At 39.2% G+C, this 21764-nt stretch overlaps 2 protein-coding genes across 3 annotated transcripts; one reads left to right on the top strand and one right to left on the bottom strand.

Annotated features, from left to right (window-relative positions):
* Window positions 1-972: 972 nt before the first annotated feature.
* On the bottom strand, window positions 973-7037 carry dapk3 (death-associated protein kinase 3). Of its 2 annotated transcripts, none has more exons than XM_079244333.1 (9): window positions 6970-7037; window positions 6092-6188; window positions 4506-4866; window positions 3834-3963; window positions 3614-3662; window positions 3456-3482; window positions 3213-3365; window positions 2997-3042; window positions 973-2521 (listed from the first exon to the last, which is right to left on the bottom strand). In XM_079244333.1, the coding sequence occupies exons 2-9, from the start codon at window positions 6151-6153 to the stop codon at window positions 1985-1987; spliced, it is 1365 nt and encodes a 454-aa protein (XP_079100459.1). In that variant the 5' UTR covers window positions 6154-6188; window positions 6970-7037; the 3' UTR covers window positions 973-1984. The 2 variants fall into 2 exon arrangements, with proteins under 2 accessions (XP_079100459.1, XP_079100460.1); XM_079244334.1 differs by lacking the exon at window positions 6970-7037 and adding an exon at window positions 6340-6456.
* Window positions 7038-11075: 4038 nt separating this feature from the next.
* On the top strand, window positions 11076-19888 carry sppl2 (signal peptide peptidase-like 2). The gene is made up of 15 exons (XM_079244444.1): window positions 11076-11145; window positions 11904-12020; window positions 12513-12695; window positions 12784-12873; window positions 13062-13201; window positions 13946-14088; window positions 14424-14520; window positions 14827-14943; window positions 15337-15418; window positions 15501-15575; window positions 15668-15730; window positions 15845-15944; window positions 16139-16216; window positions 17154-17314; window positions 18089-19888. Exons 1-15 carry the CDS (start codon window positions 11098-11100, stop codon window positions 18269-18271), a joined length of 1677 nt encoding a protein of 558 aa, XP_079100570.1. The 5' UTR covers window positions 11076-11097; the 3' UTR covers window positions 18272-19888.
* Window positions 19889-21764: the final 1876 nt, after the last annotated feature.

Here is a 21764-nt window from a genome sequence, read left to right as displayed (position 1 = left end):
ACAGATTATCATAACAGGAAGACATGGGACGGTGTTTACTTCAGTGTCTTTGAATGGACAAACAGCTTTGTGTATGAGGTGAGAACCATCTGGGCTGTAAAACGCCAGGCCTGACTTTGAGAGTTGCTGGAACAGCATTTGGAGTAAATTGTGCATTAAAAGGCACATAAAAGACAACAGTACACATGTACATAATCTTCAAGTTGTTATTGGCAGTATAACTAAATGGCCCTGGACCCACTCGCAAATGAAAACTTGCTAAAGTCTGGAAAAATTCTGTCCATTCACAGCTGTGCTTGGCCTTTTTGAAGTCATTGCGATGCCTTTCTTTATCGCTAGATGTGAGAAATTCTTACACACTGGACCTTTAATTCCTTTGTTAAAAAGCTACAAACTGAAGCAGGATAGCATGTAGCAGCTATATGATACCAAGTGTAATGTAATGAAAGAGAGAGTGAAATGTACTGATTTTGAACTGATTTGTGTCATTTGCATTCAACGTACGAGCTGCTGGAAAAAGCCAAGACAAATTAATTACATAGTTTGTGGCATGAAACACGATCCTTTCTATTTTCAGCAAACCAAACATATTTGTTTACTTATCTGTGTCAACAAGTAATGGATGTTTGCTGCCTGAAGGACAATTAATATGATGAAGCATGTTTCTTACATCCTGTGATGGACTGGTGACCTGACCTCTCTCCCAATGGCTGCTGGGAGAGGCTCCAGCTTCCCCACAACCCTGAATCGGACCATGAGGTTGAGAAAATGGATGGATGGATGTTTCCTACATGAATTGTTGTTAAAAGTTTCCACCCATTTTTTAATCTAAATTCAAGAGACAGAGTCAAATGTGTTTTGGAAGATTACTTTAATCATTTAAGTGCAAATGAGTACACTTCCCTACAGAAAAATACTACTGACTACACAGTATGCTTTCTACGATATACACAAAAGGAATGTGCTGGCTGAATGTGAAAAGGATTGATGGAATGTCTCAAGTGTGCAGGGATGAATGCAAAGTTACATTATAAGTACAGAAGTAGTTTCCATGCACACTATTTGGTTTAGAAGGCAACTGTGCAAATGTTGTTGCATTTTTAAGACTTGGAGCATTTTTTTCTGGTGTGATTGAACTGTTATTAGCTTGATGGCAGGTGAATGCTCACAGAGGCAATGAGGTCGATCAGTTTTCAGGCACTGCAAAGACAACTCGATACATTCTCATATCTGGTAATGCTCTATTTTACAAGTCTGTAGATGTAGAATAATTATTTTCCAAAGATTTCCAAGGACAAAAACTATACAGTACGTTTGTGAGTGTAAAAGTAAAGATTAAGCTAGCAGTCCCGTAGCATCTCTTGTTTACTTCTTCTAATTATTAAATGATCAATTTGGCTTCCTATTAAATGTTCAAGGAATAGCATGACATGTAAAACGAAGCATTACCGTAAAGTTATGTTTTCTGTGCTGAGGGTTTACATTTATTGCATCATTCAAAGTTGAATAACTTTCCCAACATATGAAAGATTTTAAGTTTCAGCTTAAGTCTAATTTAAAATGCACATAACTGCATAAATAAATACCCCTGAATGCCTCACTAAACATGTAGGATGTGAAGTTTTCTCACATAAAGAGGCAGAAACAAAAACACAAACGTTCGCATTTAAAGTATTAAAGATGAGTTTAAAATAAATGAATGCATTTCTATGCTAGCTAAAGTAGTTTGTAATAAGTGAATAACAGTAAATAAAACTGCTAAAATTATAAATTAATGTATAAAACACAGGAATGAGTCTACAGCTGTAACATATTGCCTTTCTGAGTGTTGCCCTTCCTTTCTGGCCTGACACAAAAATAAAGGAAAGTTTGTTCTAATGGGCAGCAGCAGAACTTAAAATGAAACTTATCCACTCAAACTCTACTGCACAAGCTGGGCAGGAGGATACTTGGCAATGAAAATGTCTTTGCTGGATGGGCCAGTTTAGGGCATGCTGCCAGAGCTTAGGCCATCTCTCTCTGCAGATAAGGACTTCACCAGCTCCTCCACCCAGCGGACCTCAGAGGCCACCTGCTCTGCTAGCGCATCGTAGCAGTTTTCCAAACGCCCGAACTTGCGTTTGAGGATGTTGGCAGCCTGCAAGGTGACCCGGGCGTCCTCCTGGCACTTCTTGCGCTGAGCCTGCGTGCGCTGCAGGTCTTGGCGGATGTGGCTCAGGTCAGCGGAGATGCTCTGGTTCTCCTCCTTGTACCAACCCTCCTTCTCTTCATATATGGACAGCAGCGCTGCCACGTCCTCCTGGCACGAGCGCTGATTGCGCTCCAGCTCCTTCAAGCCTTCCTCTGCAGCTGCTATCTCTTCCAGAACCTGGGAGAAGCGCTCAAAGTTGACGTAGGTGTTGTTGGGAGGCATGCTGGAGTGGGACTTGATGGTGTACTCCTTCAAACGAGTGGTCTTCAGGCGCCGGCGCTCAGTCTTGTGGTCTCTATCCTCCTGTCTGACATTCCTCCTTTTAATCACCTGGAGAAGTAAGTTTAAACATTGAAAATTGACGGTAGGATGATGACATACACAGAGAGACAAGCAAAGCAAAACTTTTATCGCTGTAGCCTGACCTTAAGGAACAACTATTTCACACTCGTTATCTGATTACTGAGGACACAAACACTCAGAAATGTACTTTGTTGTTTAGAAAAAGATAAATAGTTAACTGTCTACTGAATGTTAAACTCTTGAGGTCAATGCACGACTATTAGCCTCTCTTTTGCTTCATTACAACTACAACTTAATGAGCTAAATATGTGCTTGAGGCACAAAATAAATTTATTATGGTAACGTTCATAAAAAGATACAAAAGCTTCAACTACTGTGGGCTTAAAAGAACAGGATTAAACAAGCTTCTTGAACAAACAACCTCAGGGGTTAAGTACCGCATTGGAATTTTAATGAGTTTATTGCAGCATCGATACAGATAAAGACAAATTAAAATCCCCACCTTAATCCAGGGATGTTCAAGACTGTCATCAATTGTCATCCTCTTCCTACAAAAGAAAATTGTCACTCAATGACTTTAATATGTTTATGGATCAATGAGACTTTCCTTAAATAGCACCATTAAAACATTTTGTACAAACAGGTCAAATTAGCATCAGTGTAACATGGATTTCTTCAAACAAAAGAGAATATTTAAACCATATGAAAGGTTTCTTACTTGGGATCTTTGACCAAAAGACGACGAATGAAGTCTTTGGCCAGCTCACTTGTGTTGCTAAAATACTCCTCATCAAAGTCGTAGTTAACAGCTGAAATGTTGGTCAGAGTCTCCTGCTTGGTCTCTCCCAGAAATGGTGATGCACCACTCAACCTAACACAGGCGGAAACTTTACTTTAGACATTACGCGTCCGTGGGAGTGGGGAGTGATTCAACAGTGTCGTGATGTGAAACATTACTCACAGAATGTACGTGATTACTCCGATGCTCCTGCAAACAGGAGACAAGCGAAGATGAATGAAAACTGTCAGACAAGTTGGTATACAGCTTCAGATGAGGGGAGAGGAACGATAAGAAGGAGAACGAAAGACAGAGGAAAAAAAACAAAAAAAACATCCTACCACATGTCTGCCTCCAGGCCGAGCGGCTCGTAGTTGACTATTTCTGGCGCTGTAAAACACAGAGGAATGAGCACTTTAATTCCAACCAAATGTGATCTGAAGCACGCGATCATCCACTCACAAGACTTAACTCAGAGCCCTGCATGAGCGTACTCCAGCACAACATCTGAATCCAGGCTAGGAGCGTGAAATTAATATTTGGAAGGGAACAAGCTCTTACCGACAAACTCTGGAGTCCCAAAGATATTCTTAAACTCATTTCCTGCTTTAATCTGATGAGCGATCCCAAAGTCAATCAGCTTGATCCTGGGGTTGGGCACGTTCTTGTCCAGCAGCATGATATTCTCAGGCTGAAACAACAAAAATAACTACACGTCAGAGATTTGAGGAACGAAAAAAGCGTAGCGGAAATTTTTTGTTTGAACTTGAGACCAAAATATTTTTTTTCCCCAGTATATTCACTAAACCACTTTGCTTTCCTTTAGTCCTTGTGTGACAGTAACTGTGTTTTAACTTAATTTAAAAACCATAAATCGACCCAAACAAGTTTTATAAAGCTGCTGTAACTCCCTCCTGAAGTACCATGAATAAAATGGCTCAGACTGCTCCTAAAGCCATCATTCACCTCTAACATCTTAAGACATTGCCTGGTATAAACTCTGATGTGTTTTAATAGTCTCTGTGAGCTTAAAAGCTATAAGTTTTTGCTGATTCTTTTAACAAAAAATGCAATCAGCAAGGCAGTCTTTGCCAGCTATTTCTCATGTTAATGACAAAAAAAAATCTTCTCCAGTAACATAAATGAAAGATAAGCTTGCTAAGACCTAGGGAGCTTCTAGCCAACATGTCATCTCCCACTGCTTCTCACAAGCTTCCCCGTAAGACTGCTGACCTTGAGGTCAAAGTGAGCAATTCGTTTGGAGTGGAGGTATTGAACGCCATCCAGAATCTGCTTGAGGAACTGTGTGGCCTCCTCTTCAGTCAGAGATTCTTTCTCAGCCAGGAAGTCAAACAGCTCTCCTCCGGACACCAGCTCCAGGATCAGGATTACGTCAGTCTTGTTTTCAAAGATGTCATGCAGGGTGATGATGTTGCTGTGCTGGATCTCCCGTAGGATGTTGACCTCGCGCTCGATCTCCTCGCGGCTCACCCCTCGTCGACTGGACGACAGCCGTCGCTTCTTGATGAACTTAGCTGCATACTCAACGCCTGTGCTCTTTTCTTTACACTTTCGGACAATTGCAAACTGTCCGCTGCAGATGGGAAAAACCAGAGTAGGGGAAAATAAATCAGGATGACAGATCAGTGCTTGACTTTTTACAATTCTATCCAGCTTCCATTTTATATTGACTAAATTCTTGGCTGCTGGTTCAAGCAGATCAATAATACATGACTTTAGGCTACAATAACATCTGAGGGGAAATGGCCGTTTTTAACAGAGAGCTGTTACGGCTTTCAGACATTTCTGGCTCTTCACTGTAATTAATCTGAAGTGATAGGTTGTTAAACCCAGCGGTGATATTTCTTTGTCAAATGTCTTCATTTTAAAGAAGTCTAGAGAGAATGAAACATCCAGTAAGAGACACAAAAAACCTTTTTAAAATAAAATGTATGTTAAACCAAATACAAAATGCATGCACTAACACCATCACATCCTTAATGTTCTCTCAGTTTAATTAAAGAAAGTTTAAAACCTTCATTGCTTTCTACAGCTATTATGTGACTCCCACAGGTTCATATCAGTCTCAGGAGGAAGGATTCTCAAGATCAAGAAATCGATTAACTGCATTAATCAAAGCAAAACAGCTGGTGACTTATGAGTGTAGAAATTCCACAAAAATAACTTTTTTTTACTCTAAAGAAATGTAAGTAGCTGGAGACTGTAGTTTTATCATGAAATGAACAAAAGAAAAAAAAAGAGGAAGAAGACTAAAACAAATAACACCAACACATATTTAGTTGTGCAACATCCAGTGTCCTCTCCTTCGCTGATGCTACACCACATCAGAAGTGGAAAGGAGCGCACACTGAGGCACTGACGTCACACATTTGCTGCATTACTGCAGAAGAAAATAAGTATAGCACAGAGGTGGATTTTTTTCTTTAGAAAATTGATGACTCATTCTCAAACTGTCCAGCGCCGCATTTAATAAGGCAGAAGATTATATTTGCCGATGCTACTTGAAGCATTTTGGGCCTGTTTCCATCTTAGACTTTAGAGAGACAGCAGTTCATATTTAGCAGCAAAATGAATCTCACTGAAGTTTGTGCGATCGGCCTACAATCTATAATCATGTCTATTGTTATTAATGGGAAAACTGCACACAATTAAGATCAGAAATTGTTGTTCAGAAATAAACAACAGTGTTTGGATGGACTCGTGCTATTCTCCAGATAGTCTAACACATTACACAAATGTTAAGTGTGCAGACAACAGCAAGAGGATAAAAGAGACATAAAAAGATCAGAACTACATACCTGCCCAGCTCCTCTCCCATTTCATAATACATCTCAACATCCTCCTGCCTGAAGCCAGCCATGGTGCTGACTATTAATGATGATGCGATAAGACGTGCTGCAATGAGGAGGAAAAGTACCATCAGTCACTGAAGGAGTCTTTTGTTTTTGTTTTTTTTACAAACAGCAAATCATGCCTAAAACAAAGTCTTAAATATTAACATAACCTGTAATAGCAGTTTTGTTATAGAGCAACATTTCAAATTCACCTCTTCTTTTTTAAAATCTTGGCCTCTTTCCTCCTTATTTGGTCAGAGTAAACACAGCTTTAGTATTTCAGAGTTTGATGCTGATGTCAGACTTCTGCATACCAGTCCTACTTACATCACCTCCTTCCCCGGACCAGCTATCTGACTCAATTAAAGGGACTGAGTCTTATCCACATGTACGTGTATTCTACGTTTAGTTCGTTGATAACGATTGTAATGTTATTAATCTGTATTAAGACAGATTAAATGATAGGTCTCGTTGTTAAGTTACCGCAGAGTAGCAACGCTACCGTTTTTATGCGCATGCGGCAGAGACGTATTCTCACGCATAAACACAAACAAAACAGTTTAACAAACAAAATTTCCCTCACAAACAAATAAAAGAAACTCCATCAAAAATATACACTCTATGTAATTACTAACGATGTCAATAGTTTCGACAAAACAGAGTCAAAACCACGGAAGAAAGCTAGCGAAGATCGTTAACAAGCTAACGTTAACACCGGCTGTCTGTTTTCAGAAAATGTGTTTTTATCTGTTAACATAACCCCACCAAAAGCAAAAAAATATGGTACCAAAATATGTATTGAACTATATAAATGTGAAGGCATTACCGCTACGGATACTCACAGTACGGCTGGCTACGAATACTGCATTCCTCATTCAAGTAGCTGAGAGAGGCTCCGACCGAGCAGACACATCCGCCACGGCTGAACGGACAACTTCCGGTTTTTCTTTTCAAAATATGACTGCTCCGAAAAAGGTAAGTCGAGTTGGCTTGTCATTGGTGTATTTGCAGAGTTCACTTTTATAAATAGCAAAGTAGAGCGTTAACTTGAAAAGTAAAAAAACCCAACAACAAATCAATACAATAATGACTGATGCAGGATTTTAGAAGCCTGTCCTGTCATGTTCCTTCATTACCACACTTTTTGTTTCATGAGGAGCCAAATGTTTTGGGTTTTTTTTGTTTGGTTTTTTTTTTTTGGTGAAAGGTCTGGTCTGGAAATGATGTCAGTTACTTTCCCAAACTCTTCTCCAATGCTGATGTGATGATGCAGTATGTGGTTTAGCAAAATAAGGTTATCTCCGAAACATACATTGTACCAAAGGGGAATGGATTTTCCTATTAAACCTACAGTGGGGCTCCAAAGTTTAGGCACCCTTGGTAAAAATTTATTTCAATGTGCAAATAAGGAGCTTTAAAAGGATGGAAAATCTCGACAAGGCATCAAAGTACAGTTTAGACATTCTTATAACATGTAAAAAAAAAGTTACATCCTATTTCCATCATTTAAACCTTCAAAATAACAGAAAACAAAATATGGCGTCTGTAAAAGTTTGGGCACCCTGCAGAGTTAGTACCTTGTACACCCCCAATTTGACAACAGACACTTGACAGTGTCCTGGATTGTTTACAGTTAGTGTCTGGAAAGACCAGGTGATGTCAATCTCAAAGGTTTTAAATGCTCAGACTCATCTGACCTCGCCTCAACAATCGGCACCATGGGTTCCTCTAAGCAGCTGTCAAGAACACTGAAACTGAAAATAGTTGATGCTCACAAAGCAGGAGAAGGGTGTAAGAAAATAGCAAAGTGTTTTCAGATGCTAATATCCTCTGTTCCGAATGTTATCAAGAAATCGGAACAGTGGAAGTTAAAGCAAAATCTTGAAGACCAAGAAAATATCAGACAGAACAGCTCGCAAGATTGTAAGAAAAGCAAGTCAAAACCCAAATTTGACTGCACGATCCCTCCAGGAAAATTTGGCTGATACTGGAATCGTGGTGCACTTTTCCACTATAAAGAGGTACATGTACAAATATGGCATTCATGGAAGAGTCATCAGAAGGAAACTTCTTTAACGTCCTTACCACAAAAATCTACATTTGAAGTTTGCAAAGGAACATATAGACAAGCCTGATGCATTTTGGAAACAAGTTCTGTGGACTGATGAGGTTAAAATTGAACTTTTTGGCCGGAATGAGCACAGGCACGTTTGGAAAAGAAAGGGCACACAATTTAATGAAAAGAACCTCTATCTAACTGTTAAGTATGGGGGTGGATCAATTATGCTTTGGGGTTGTATTGCAGCCAGTGGCACAGGGAACATGACACGAGTAGAAGGAAAAATGGATTCAATGGGATTTGAGCAAATTTTGGATGCTAACCTAATGCCATCTGTGAAAAAGCTGCAGTTAAAGAGAGGATGGCTTCTACAAATGGATAATGATCCTAAAAACACCTCAAAATCCAGGTTGGATTACATCAAGAGGCATGAACTGAAGGTTCATGGCCTTCACAATCTCCTGACCTCAACATAATTGAAAGTCTATGGATAGACCTTAAAAGAGCAAGACTTTTGCAAGAAAGAATGGGTGAAGATACCTCAAACAAGATTCAAAAGACTATTGGCTGGCTATGAAAAGTGTTTACAAGCTGTCTTACTTGCCAAACGGAGGAATAGAAGGTACTAACTATGCAGAGTGCCCAAACTTTTGCAGAGGCCTTTTTTTGTTTTCTGTTATTTTAAAAGTTAAAAAGATGGAAATAAGATTGAACTTCTTTTGACATGTTATAAGAATGTCTAATCTGTAATTTGACGCCTTTTGGAGATGTTCCATCTTTTGTTAGCTTCTTTTTGGCACATTTAAATACATTTTTACCAGGGGTGCCCAAACTTTGGAACCCCACTGTATATATACTTTTGAGCACCGATAGTGCAGCATAACTGTGTAAGCTGTCCAGACAATAGAAACTAAACCCATACTATCCCTCATACAGTGCAATTTCTAGATTGCTTTTGTTATTTGTTCTTTGCATGATATGGCTTGAAGCTTGGAAAAACTATGTTCAAATGAAGGGATTTTTAAAAATGTTTTGAGCCTATGGAGTGATTTCCAGTAGAGAATTGTATCTATTTTAAAGCTGTGCTGCCTGAGGGTTGAAAGATCACAAAATCCAGTTCTGACCTTGGGCCTTTTCTGGTACTTAAATTTCTCCTGATTCTATGAATCCTAAAATGGTATTACACACCATGGATGATGCGATCTTCAATGTCGCTTTACACAAGGAAAATGTTTCTTATTTTTTCTCCAATTTTTATATATACTGTGTCACAAATTTGTGAACCTGCTCACCCATCTTTACATCTGAATTCTAAATAACCTCTCTGTGGCCTGTTCAGGGTGTACCCTACCTCTTCCCTGGTAAATGAGGGCTCCAACTTCCCTGTGATTCTTTACTGCAATAAGTGGTGCAAAAATTGGGTGTATGGATGGATGAAATAGAATAGAGTTTTTTGGTGGAATAAGGCTTATATATTCATGAGAATGTAATCAAATTACACAGCAGTATTTTATTAAGTACTTTCAATAGTTTCTAACAAAGAAAGACAACTTTCTGCAACGCACGACGGCATATCAACATATTTATGATGCTTATGTCTGTTTTTTTTTTTTTTACATTCTTTCATTTTGTTCATAAAGCTTTTTATTCTTCTGACTATTGTCAAGGTAATAAAATAATAACCATACAATCTGTTTCTGAAAACACACTACTGTCGCCGCAGTCAAAGTTTATTGTGAAGTTTGGAACGATTTAGGTTCCGGTATTTATGTCGTTCTTCTACGCTTTTGGCGCAGGTAAAATACCTGGCAGGAGGATGAACATATGGGATGACATCATGCTGTGATATCGAGTAGCTGCAGTACGTCAGTGAACAAGATCGAGCAAGTTACTGCAAAGATTAAAGAAGAAAGGCTAACAGAACCCACCTGGCTGTGGGAAACATAGATAGAAAGAAAATAATCAGGAAAAAGTTCTGTCTGTCTTAATATGTACATAAATTGTCAGAGGCGGCGACTGAGAAAACTTATCGAGTTTGCAACGTCATGGCAGTCAGAAAAGATAAAAAAGAAGTTCCCTGACCGGGAATCGAACCCGGGCCGCGGCGGTGAGAGCGCCGAATCCTAACCACTAGACCACCAGGGACATGGAAGCCGCGCTAGTGGCATTATTTCAAATACATGGACTTTGCGTAGTGCGTGACGTTGTACGTCAACGTAGGAGTTTCCGTTTTAACAGGCAAAGGAGTGACTCGCCTGAATTTAGTAAACAGATATGCTCCGTCCATATTAGGAGGAAGCCACAAATTTTATTTGGATTCGTCAAGAAACATACAGATTTCATGCTGGCCTGATGGCTTTCGTTCAAGAGATGTCATATGATGAATAATAATGTATAAAATGTTAAAATTAGTTTAACTGATAGATAACTGCATCCAAGATAATAAGAAATTAAGTAATTTATTTATTGAATTTCCCTTTGGGGATTAATACTGTATTTTTCATTTCATTCCATTTGATTTAATTTCATTTCATTTAATGAAAGAAAAATTGATACATTACTACAGAAGTTTTTGAATGAAAAGAGTATCCATATATTTTGTTTAGTCTAACTGTTTTTTTTTCAAGACGTAAAATCAATATAAAGTTGAAAATAAATTAATAACACAGAGTTTCATTTAAATGTCTGCAGACAGTTGATACCAGGTTGATACTTTTGCATTCAGGTTTAGACGTCAAGCAACCCGCGTCAACATCATTGGTCGGTGCATTCGCTTAATGATCCCAGCCAATTAGAAACCTCGCAGAGAAAGTGGGCGTGGCTTTTACAGCTGGCGAGGTCCTGAGCTGAAGAGCTCCAAAGTATCGTTGGTTGGTTGGTTGATGGGGGAAACAACAGCAAGCTAGGCATCATGAGGGTCCCAGAAACACTGATTTGGGCCGCTTTTCTTATTCAGAAGGTAAGAGAAGTAGCATCTGGTTAACCAAAAACTGTTTTTTTTTTCCGTGCGTGTATTACATATTCCAGTATATGAATGACAAATACAGATATTTTGTTCCCTAGTCGTTGTATATTCAGTATTAGCTTGAATGCTACCACGGTTAGCTTGCGGAGATCACCCCGGGCCTTCAAATTCCTCACATCACCTTTTGATATGACATTAATGAGGGATTATAGCCGATTTACAGCAACACTGAAGCTGACACAACGATCAAGAAGCCTAAAAGTAAATCATGAAATTTTAGCCAGAAACCAACAATGCGCTTTAAAAAAAAAAAAAAAAAAAAAAAAAAAAATGACAACGCGTCTGAATTCTCACATTTCAGGAGTGAAATATTTCACGGTTGATCGTTTACTTGCTTCGTCAGTCTACAAGTAGCTACTCTTCCCTGGTCTGTATAACACCAGAGATAAACTCTTCCTCCAAACTGAACAATGAGCGTTTGTTTTCGGGTTTATTAGACAGCTGTTGGTTGGTGGTTAATTTGGTGCAAGTCTGATACAACAGTCTTGAAATCCTCCATCTGATCAGGGCTTTTAGTATTTATTTCTAGGGCTCTTACAAAATACACGAAACAGTACACAAAAGTGTTTTGTACTTCAATAAAACACCCCGCAGTTTTACATTTAAACTGATAGATTTGAAAGTGACTAATCAAAGTTACAGATATTTTGTGGACATTTGCAATCCTGCTGACATTGTTTTCATGTTGACAGGTGGTGGGAGAGTATGGCATGGCCCATTTCAGTGATGAGGGCAAGAGCACAGGGAAGGATTACTGCATTTTCTTCAACTCGCAGTGGGCACATCTACCTCAGGACCTCAACAAGGCAGTAAGTCATCTGTTATCCACAAGACATGTAATTAAACTGTACTGCTTTTAGCATTACACTAACTATATTGACAAACTAATTTTTTTTCCCCCAGTTACGCTCCAAACTAGTGTGTAAATTTTATCTGTGCTCTGACTGTCTGTTTAGACTCTGACAATTATTTCTGAACTATGGAAAATATTGAAGATTATTAAGATTAATTTGAAAATACAAGAGATTTTAGTAAAGCTTTTCATTCGAGCCATTCCACAGGAATCGCAGCTTTCAGACTATGTTTGCATAAATAAAAAAAAAAACTATGAAGCAGATTTGAAGAGGCAAAGGTATAATCATCTCTACTAATGGAGGATTCTTTTCTCTTTTCACTTCAGAAGAATTTCTTTTATATTAAAAATAAGATATAAGCTGATAAACAAAACAAAAGAAAAAAAAAACAATCTAGATAATTAAATTTCCACCTCTGATTATTGACACACCTTTTTTGTCCCATAGTCACGTCTTCAGATCTATGACTTGACAACATCGGTCCTGTGCTCGCCCTCTGAGGTTCCAGAGGGTGGCTTCCCGAATCGCATCCCCATGGTGATGAGAGGCAACTGCACTTTCTATGAAAAGGTTCGCCTGGCCCAGATTAATGGTGCTAAGGGGCTTCTTATTGTGAGCAAGGACCGACTGGTAAGACAGTTGTTTGGAATCATTGTGCATCAGTGTTAGACTGATATTAGGGCTTCACAAAAAGTCATTTTTTTAATCTATTTAACAGACTCCACCTGCAGGAAACAAGACTCAGTATGAAGAGATTGACATTCCTGTAGCGTTGCTGAGCTACTCCGACATGTTGGACATAGGCAAGGTGAAGAAACATTTTACCTTAAAAATGCCAGTTATCTGTGAGATCAAACTGATGCATCATGTTTCTTTTAACTTGTTAAACTCCTGGACAGCAGAGGCATTAACACCCCATGGACATTTCTAGCATTGAGATTTTTTTTAAACCCGTTTTTCCACTCGTAGCCACAACTTTTCTCTAAACTTTAACAGACCTTTGGTAAAGGAAGACTGGTTGCCATGTATGCCCCCAACGAGCCTGTGTTGGACTACAATATGGTGATTATCTTCTTGATGGCAGTCGGAACGGTGGCTATCGGCGGCTACTGGGCTGGCAGCAGGGACAGCAAAAAGTAAGTCAAATCTTTTCGTGTCTCATAATCCTTGTGTAATGATTTATGAGTCATGTTAGAGCATCCAGGATGAAATGCCACACGTCAGTGTTAATAAAAAGGTTACATTTTTTAATAACCAAATGTAATCAATGCTCGTTTTAGTAACTTTTTACTTTACCCCCGTAGAACTTTATAAGTGCTCTAAATAATACATACTAAATTTAAATCAGAGTACACTTATCAGTTTTCTTGGCAAACAAGCATGAGTGTATGATTACACAGATTTTCCCCTGTTGGAGTGTTTCCTTTTTTTTTTTTTTTTCTTCAAACCAAGCAGCCTGCCTTGTATCATTACACTTCAGGGCAGCGTTGTTTATTTGAGGCTGCACAAGTGACTCACTACCTTAAGCCAATCAGTCCACCCTTTCTGATGGAGTTGCCAAGGTGACTAAGGGTACAGCTCGATGGGGCGTCTGATGGACAGGACCGCAGGCAAACGGCATTTTGGACTATAAGTGTGTTTTGTTTTTTTTTTTGTTTTTTTTTTTGACCCCATGAGGGCAGTGAATGCCGCTTACCCAGCCAAGAGTGGTAAACATTGGCTGTGGCTTGCAGAATGATCATCCTGGATGCTTTGGCAGATTACCAACCCCTCAGAAATAATCTGCAGTTAGATCCAAGTTAAACAAAAAAATGTGAAGAGATACGTGTCAATAGTTTGTCGTCATAGAAGTCCTTTAATCATTGTGGTTCTCTTTGCAGACGCTACATGAAACACAAGCGGGATGACAGTGCAGAGAAGCAGGATGAGGAGACAGTAGATGTCACCCCCATCATGATTTGTGTGTTTGTGGTTATGTGCTGCAACATGCTGGTGCTCCTGTATTTCTACTACGACTACCTAGGTACCACACTGATACACATCACTGATCTGTACTGATGCTCAGAAATAAGAAACTGACAAATAATGTTGTAAGATAAAGACTTAGAATAAGTCTGGCCTCTAAATAGGTGGAAATCACAACAACTGCTCCAGGATATCTTGACGTTTATGAGCAGTTGTTGTACTTTGACCAAGCACACTGCAAATCTTACTACTCAGTGGCACAAGTCATGCCACTATTCAAATATTTAATAAGTGAGACTGCTACAAAGTGTGTTTCCTTTAAGAGAAAGTGAATGGATATGACATGGCAACATGAGCTAACTTGCCGGTATCTGTTTTTTCCTCACTGTTTAGCTATCTGGGTCATTGGGATCTTCTGTGTGGCCTCGTCTGTTGGCCTCTACAGCTGTCTGTGGCCTTTTGTCAGGAGACTTCCTTTCTGCAAATGCAGGTGAGCCTTCAGTAGGTGTGTAAAAGCTACATAGACAGTAACAGGATATAATATGCAGTATAAATACATGGATAAAAACTGTTTATATCTCCTAAAAATGAATGGTTTAATCCTTTATTTCACAATCATATGAACACCAGACTGTAAGAGAGAACATGACAACTGAAGATGTCTCAATTAAAAACTAATCTGAAGATTAATTGGATATGACAATCATTAGCTGCATCCCTACTAGAGATGCTAACACTAATCATGTTTTGCAAGTGACTGCCTTTTTATGACATGGGTACCATCTTGTGACAACAGGGTCCCAGAGAACAATCTGCCATACCTGCATAAGCGCCCGCAGATCCGTATGTTACTGCTGTCGGCCTTCTGCATCAGCGTCAGCGTCATCTGGATGGTGTTCCGTAATGAAGACCAGTAAGTCCACAGAGAATCGTTCCTCTAAATGCACACATAGGTGGATGAAAGCCAGCCACTCATTCCAGTCAGCAGAATCTTTACATTTTTTTTTTTATCTTTTCCTCAGACATGTTTCATGTTCCTGCTGTATCATACACCTACAATCCCGCTGCATATTTGGCTTTAGGAATAGTTCCTTAATTACAACACGTAATTAAACAGTGAACACATCATGCAATTTAAAAGCTAAGTTAACTTAAGTTTGTGGCTGCAAAAATCATATGTGTTGTCAATAGCAACATCTTGGATGGGATCAAGGTGACACACCCCTGCCTGAGGGAGATAAAAACGTTGCAGCTCCACTGCGATGATACCGTTGGCTGACAAACGTTGTTTTTATGTCTCTTCCAGGTGGGCGTGGGTGTTGCAGGATGCTTTGGGGATCGCCTTCTGTCTCTATATGCTCAAAACAGTCAGGCTGCCCACATTTAAGGTGGGAGGACAGACACACTGACAAATTTAAACCAAGCTTGGTCTAGGAGAAAGAGACTGATCATTTTCTCTTTCCTCCGTAGGCTTGCACTTTACTACTGACAGTTCTGTTTGTGTATGATGTTTTCTTCGTATTTATTACTCCCTTCTTCACAAAGGTATGCCAACACCCTTTCCACTCACTGTTGGAACATCTGCAGACTCTAGTTTTGGTTTATAATGCTCTGCTTACCATCATGTTTATTTTCAGAGTGGGGAAAGTATAATGGTGGAGGTAGCGGCTGGTCCTTCTGACTCTGCCACACATGAAAAGGTGAGACCACTGAGTTTTGTTCCTTCAGCTCATCAAGTCCAAATATCTCTTTCTGCTTATGTAAAAAGCAGCTAATAGTGAGAATAATGATTTTGTTTGTTTGTTTGTTTCCAGCTTCCCATGGTGCTCAAAGTGCCGAGGTTAAACTTCTCACCTCTGGCTCTTTGTGACCGGCCCTTCTCCCTCTTAGGGTTTGGAGACATCCTCGTACCAGGTGGGCCGTCATCAAAACACTTATTTGATCATTGTGCTTTGACTTCAAGCTGCTGCAATAAATGAATAATTTCACCACCACACCTTTTTTTCCTCTCTTTTGTGTTTAGTTCTGCATATTCTGCATATTTTTGTGGCTAGCTTTGGATACGGAGATTTATTTGTTTCTAAGCATTTCTGCTTTTTCTCTTTCAGGCCTGCTGGTGGCGTACTGTCACAGATTTGATATTTTAACACAATCCTCCAGGATCTACTTTGTGGCCTGTACGATCGGTATGTGAATGCCTGCAATGCAAAAGAGGGTTGTAATTGGTGTAAGCCTCATTCGGATGGGTTTGCCACTGCATGAGAATGTAGAGAATGAAATACAGTGTATTTATCCGTCACTTCACTCATGTTTGGTCATGTTCACGTCTGGTATTTCATGTTTTTCATCCTGCATTCTTACACTGTCATTTGTGGTCAGATCTCACTTGCCTACACTATACATGCTCTATGCAAAAAAAAAAACCAAACAAAAAAAAACCATACAGTATAAAATGAGTAAAAGAAACAGACTACATTAAGTGACTGATTTCTGAAGTTGGGGAGGACTCCTGGTGACTGACAAGTTTCTCTAGTTTTTACTTTCTCTGCATGGAGTTGTGGCATAAAGACTGAAACACATTTATCGCCCTGTACAATCGTAACTTGTAGCTGTCTCTTAATGTGCAGCAACATATTTGTCCTGCATGTTCTCTGTTGTATGATAATAACTGTTTTGGTGTCCAAAAATATGTGCTGTTTGATTTCCAGCTTTCTGTTTTAAGCACTAGAAGGAGCAGAGAGCCAAAGCTGCTGGAAGAGCATGAACATAGCACATGAATAGATGGTGTATGGTGAAGTCAGACATACGTGGTCAATAACTGGACTTTCATATCATGCCTGCCTACCGGGAAAAGGACAGTAATCTGGTTTAAATGGATCTAAGTTATAATTTTACTTGGATTTGCTGCATTCCTACCCTGATAATAATGATGCTAGATGATGATGTAAATGGAGCATTTTGAGATTATACTCTGACAGCTGGCATCTCTGCAGGACCTGCCTCTGGAAAAAACATCTGTCTTTTGCTTCCCTCAAAGCTTTACTGTATTATTTCTCTGTCGTAATACTGTTTTATAAATAACATCGCTCCCATATCTGACCCACTTTGTTTTTCTCCTGCCAGCGTACGGCATCGGCCTGCTGATCACCTTCGTGGCCCTGGCTGTGATGCAGATGGGTCAACCGGCCCTGCTCTACCTGGTGCCTTGCACTCTTCTCACCAGCCTCACTGTTGCACTGTGGCGCAGGGAGTTGCCTCAGTTCTGGACTGGAAGTGGATTTGTGGTGAATACCAGTTTGATTTGACCGCCTACTGCACCAAAACTAAAAGACTTTTGTTTTATTTTTCCTCAGAAAAGAAAAAAAAACAAACCAACAAACAAAACTATGAACAAGCTAGTGTTTAATATCATGCAGAGTAAAGTAGTATTACAAGTTGAGTAAGGCCTTTACATAACTCCATCCATTCCAACTGCCTCTTTCTGTTTCACTGTCCCTCCCCTCCATTGCTGCTCCTTGCCCCTTATTTTACTGTGGGTCTGCTGTAGTCTGCTGCTGAGGGCTCAGCTGTCTGTGAATGTCACTGCAGGTATTTTATCTGGGTTTGCCACTTACATTCACCATTAAAACACGCTGATCTCATTTAAACGCTTCTTTCTGTTGTAAACATTTTAGTCTTTTTTGTTTAAATGCTATTGCTCATGTTCTAGACTTTATTGGTCGGACTGTTGTGGCACAGGTGGCCTTATAATTTCCATAAAGTGTGTTATTTAGCATGTTTCATTTGTCCAGCTGTAAAGGGAATCAGCAGTTGTATTTCCTGTGGTTGGCGTTTTATTAGGCACTTCTCTACTGCTTCATACGTCCATATTTAAACACATTCAGCATCTTTAATTGGGGGGGGACGGGTTAGTTCAGATAGGACTAAATGGGGGTTTTTTTGTTTGTTTTTTGGCACCGTTTGTCTTACCTTCGGCTTTTCTGTATCACTTCTCATAAACATTTACATTTTCACACCTTTCAGCAGTCTCACAAACGTCTATTTTCTGCTCCCTGCAGCCTCCCATAATGCTCGCACCAATCAACTGTACACAAACCGCAGAGCCGCAGACAGAGGGGCCCTCAGCTAAACTGGAGCCACAAACCACAGACCCCTCCTATCAGAGTGAAGACACGCCCGAGCAGCTGCCTCAAGAAACTCCCCCAGTGGAGAACAGCGAAGAGAAAAACAAGTCCAACTAAATCTACTTCTAGTACCCCCCCCTCCTCCCCCCCAAAATTTCATTTGTTTTATTTTCTGCAGTGCGTCTCTGTCGGCAGACGTTTCAAGTGCAGATATGTTGTTTACATTTTGTGGAAACGGGCAGCTTCAACACCTTCACCAGTAACAGAGCGAAAAGCTCTCGATGAAACAGCAAGTATTTCCACACTCACACTAAAGGCCCCCCCCCCCCCGTTGGCAGAGAAATGATTTTCTCAGTTAAATGTTTGTTCAAAGCTTCTTAGTTGGAAAGATTTTTACGTGTTTTTGTCATATTATTTCTTAATTAGATCAAAGAAGAAAAAATATCGGGCATTTCTTTTTAATTCTTTCGTGTGTTTAAATAAAAGCAACAATGCAGGAACATGATGCAGGTAATTGACAGATGAAATAATATTTTAGTCATAATTAAATGCAGCTACAAAATGCCAAAGGTGGGAAATATAAAATTGGTGGTTCAGCTGAATGGTTTTGGGTTGGCATGTATGCTAGTAATTAGCATTCCAGCTACATTAATCAGCACTGCAAGTGATCTAAAAAAAAAAAACAAACAAAAAAAAAAACTGCCCAATTTTTTCCCAGTATCAGACCATGTGACTAAGTTTTACTGGTCTGAGCCATCTGAAGTAGATGAGATGCAAAGAAACATACAAAATTTAGTGACAGCATTTTTTTTTTTTTTTTTTTTTGTAAAATTGTGGTGAAACTTTCAAGCACTTCATTTCTGATAAGTTAATTTCCTTGGAATCCATTTTTACTGTTATAAGCTAAATTTCCATCATAACATAAAATGGCTGAAGAGATTTCTACTTCTGATCTGCTGTCATAGTTGACTGAGCCCAAAGCGAGTAAACTTCACTTTTCAGTTTTTATTTTACACATTCCCAGCAAAGCATTTGTTCATTTATGTTATTTAAATTTGCATGCTATTATTTTTACACTTCTAATGGTGTATAATGTATATTACTGACCCAACAGACTATGTCGATGGTGTGAAAGTCAAATCACTCAACACTGCAGTTTGATCTCCCAGTAATCACTAACTTTGTCTTAAAGAGTCGGTCTTGGCCTTACTGTGTCTGTGTTGGGAGGTGCAGTGTGTGTGTGGCGAGTAAAAGTTGCTTTTTGAAAAACCACGAGTACTGTACTCAAAATGTGCTGCAGTTTAATGTGTAACGTGAGGAGCGAGTTGCTGGTTGTGTTAAAAATGTTCTTAGTTTGTACGAAGCATTTGCACAATATTTTTTAATCCATTGACCAACAGGTTGTTGGTTTGTGTATGTATTTATGTTTAATCAAAGGTTTTAAGGTTCAAACCAAGGTAATTGTATGCTTGGTATGACTCTGCTTTTGGTTTGTGGCCAGACGGGATAAAGTTAAACACCAAAGCCCAGCAGGGAGTTGACTTTATCAGTAAAACTTCTGGTTAATCTATGATGCTGAGTAATACTTTTTTTTTTATTTTGTGGAAGAGTTAAATAAAGGTTTAAAAAAAAGAAATAGGCAGCTGAGATGTGTGAATGTGTGCCCTGACCGATTCAGTGGCACAGAGCTTCATGGACATGAGATCATTCATTCACCATTATAGTTTGTCATCACCCAGTGGTTTTTAATGCCTCTGCTGAGGAATACATATAATAAAGGAACATTGTATTTGATTTGTGGTTTGCTGTGTTTATTTCAGTTGTTTAAATTCAGGATAACATCAGTGTTAGTATTTGATGCTTGACATCAACCAGCTGCTTGTCTGAATGCGTTTCATCGCGGCCTTCCAGCTGTGAAAAGTCTGTACTGTTTGTCCTCTGCAGGGATGAACGACACTCTGACAAAGAGCCTCTTGTGGCTTTAGAGCAGTCACTCAAAGTGGAACGAGGAGCATTTTTAATTTACTTGGATCACTTAAATGGTCAATGAACGCACTACTGACTGTGCAGCAGTCGTCTCTATATAGAAACCTTTACACCAGGAAACCCCAACCCCGGTCCTCGAGGACCGGTGTCCTGCAGGTTTTCCAGGTGTTCCAGCTGGAACACACCTGACTCAGATAAGCTCTGCACACGTCTGCTGAATACACATTGATTTGAATAAAGTGTGTTACAGCTGGGACACTTTAAAAACCTGCAGGACACCAGTCCTTGAGGACCAGGATTGGGGATCCCTGCTTTACACTATGAGGAAGCAATAGCAAAAAACAACTATTCATGGTTTTCTTTTCCCATGTATGCTTAAGTCCTCCATGTTGACTCCAAAGCCAACAACTATTTTAAAGATAATACGAGGTGGTCGAGCCATTCTGAGCCCATAAAATCCTGGAAGAATTCCACCAAATTATTGATTTGTCTTCTAGTAACTAACTTGGTGTTAAAATATTCCTACAAAATACTCTAACATACAGATGGCATAAGAAACACCAACAGGCTGCAATTCCTAATTTTTTGGAAACCTGGGTTCATTTCTCACATTTTTGCCCAATGAAAGGACAAAGATAAGGATTTTGAAAATAACTTCAGTAATATATCATGTACAACAGATATTATGTGGAGAATATGTTTATGTAAAAACACACAGAATAACCACAATATTTAATGAGAATGTGAAGCAACAATTTATTCTAGGCCTGTCTTTAAAAAAAAAAATAAAAAAAATCCTTGCATACCTGTATAGGCCTCGATTCTTTCTGTTCATACAGGCCCCTCTGTCGAAGAGTCGGAGACTAAAATCTGCAGCCATCGTTCTGGACATTTCTCTGCAGTTATGACGCTGCAGCTTTTTCAGAGAAACAAGCTCAGAGTTTCTCATGAAACATTTACCAGGAAGATCTTAGTCCAGTATTTTAGGATCTCTTTAAATCATATTTAACATTTGGCATTTTGACACAGACTGCAGCATATCTTTATTTACCGCCTCTTGCTGATTTGGTGCAAACAGTTTGACTGTTAAAGAGGCCGAATGCGTCAAATTGCTTTTTACAGAACTGAAGTCCAAACATTCACAGTTCAATTTTAATCAGATTAATGTATAATAATAAGTGATGCTTCTCATTGCTAAAGTTTTTCTTTGTGTTCCTATGCTGCTGAGCTGTGCAGAAACTTAAAACAAAGTATATTTGTAAGATGTCACAATGATTTATCTCAGCGTAGGCTTTAGCAATTAGTTCAATTTCATTTTCAATCAGGATTTTGGCTTCCAGGGATTCTGTGAACATTTTTTTTACGTTGCAAATCCCTTTCTTTTCTGCAGTGAAGATTGTTTGAACTCAAAACTCACTGCCAAAAATAACATGCCAAGTTCAAAGTATTAGATTTTTCTTTGTCCCATGAAAACTAAATAAAAAATAGCATGGTATATGGCAGTGGTTTCCAAACTTTTTCTGCAGGGCCCCCTTGTCATCAACGACGATAATGTCGAACCCCCCGTCACATAAACCAAAGAAACATACTAAGAAATGTGTCTTTAGTTTTAGTAGCTGTATTG

Source organism: Telmatherina bonti, assembly GCF_933228915.1.
Source record: "Telmatherina bonti genome assembly, chromosome: 7".
Taxonomy (NCBI): domain Eukaryota; kingdom Metazoa; phylum Chordata; class Actinopteri; order Atheriniformes; family Telmatherinidae; genus Telmatherina; species Telmatherina bonti.
This window is presented reverse-complemented; position numbering and strand designations above follow the sequence as displayed.

Bases quoted from the DNA above. Each gene is read 5' to 3' on its own strand.
- dapk3 (XM_079244333.1), bottom strand. From the start codon at position 6,153: ATGGCTGGCTTCAGGCAGGAGGATGTTGAGATGTATTATGAAATGGGA. The intron at 3,964-4,505 runs GTCAGCAGTCTT...TTGTTGTTTCAG, and splicing joins TTGCTCACTTTGACCTCAAG to CCTGAGAATATCATGCTGCT. The intron at 3,043-3,212 runs GTAAGAAACCTT...TTTCTTTTGTAG, and splicing joins CTTTTGGTCAAAGATCCCAA to GAAGAGGATGACAATTGATG.
- sppl2 (XM_079244444.1), top strand. From the start codon at position 11,098: ATGAGGGTCCCAGAAACACTGATTTGGGCCGCTTTTCTTATTCAGAAG. The intron at 13,202-13,945 runs GTAAGTCAAATC...TTCTCTTTGCAG, and splicing joins GGCAGCAGGGACAGCAAAAA to ACGCTACATGAAACACAAGC. The intron at 15,576-15,667 runs GTATGCCAACAC...GTTTATTTTCAG, and splicing joins TTACTCCCTTCTTCACAAAG to AGTGGGGAAAGTATAATGGT.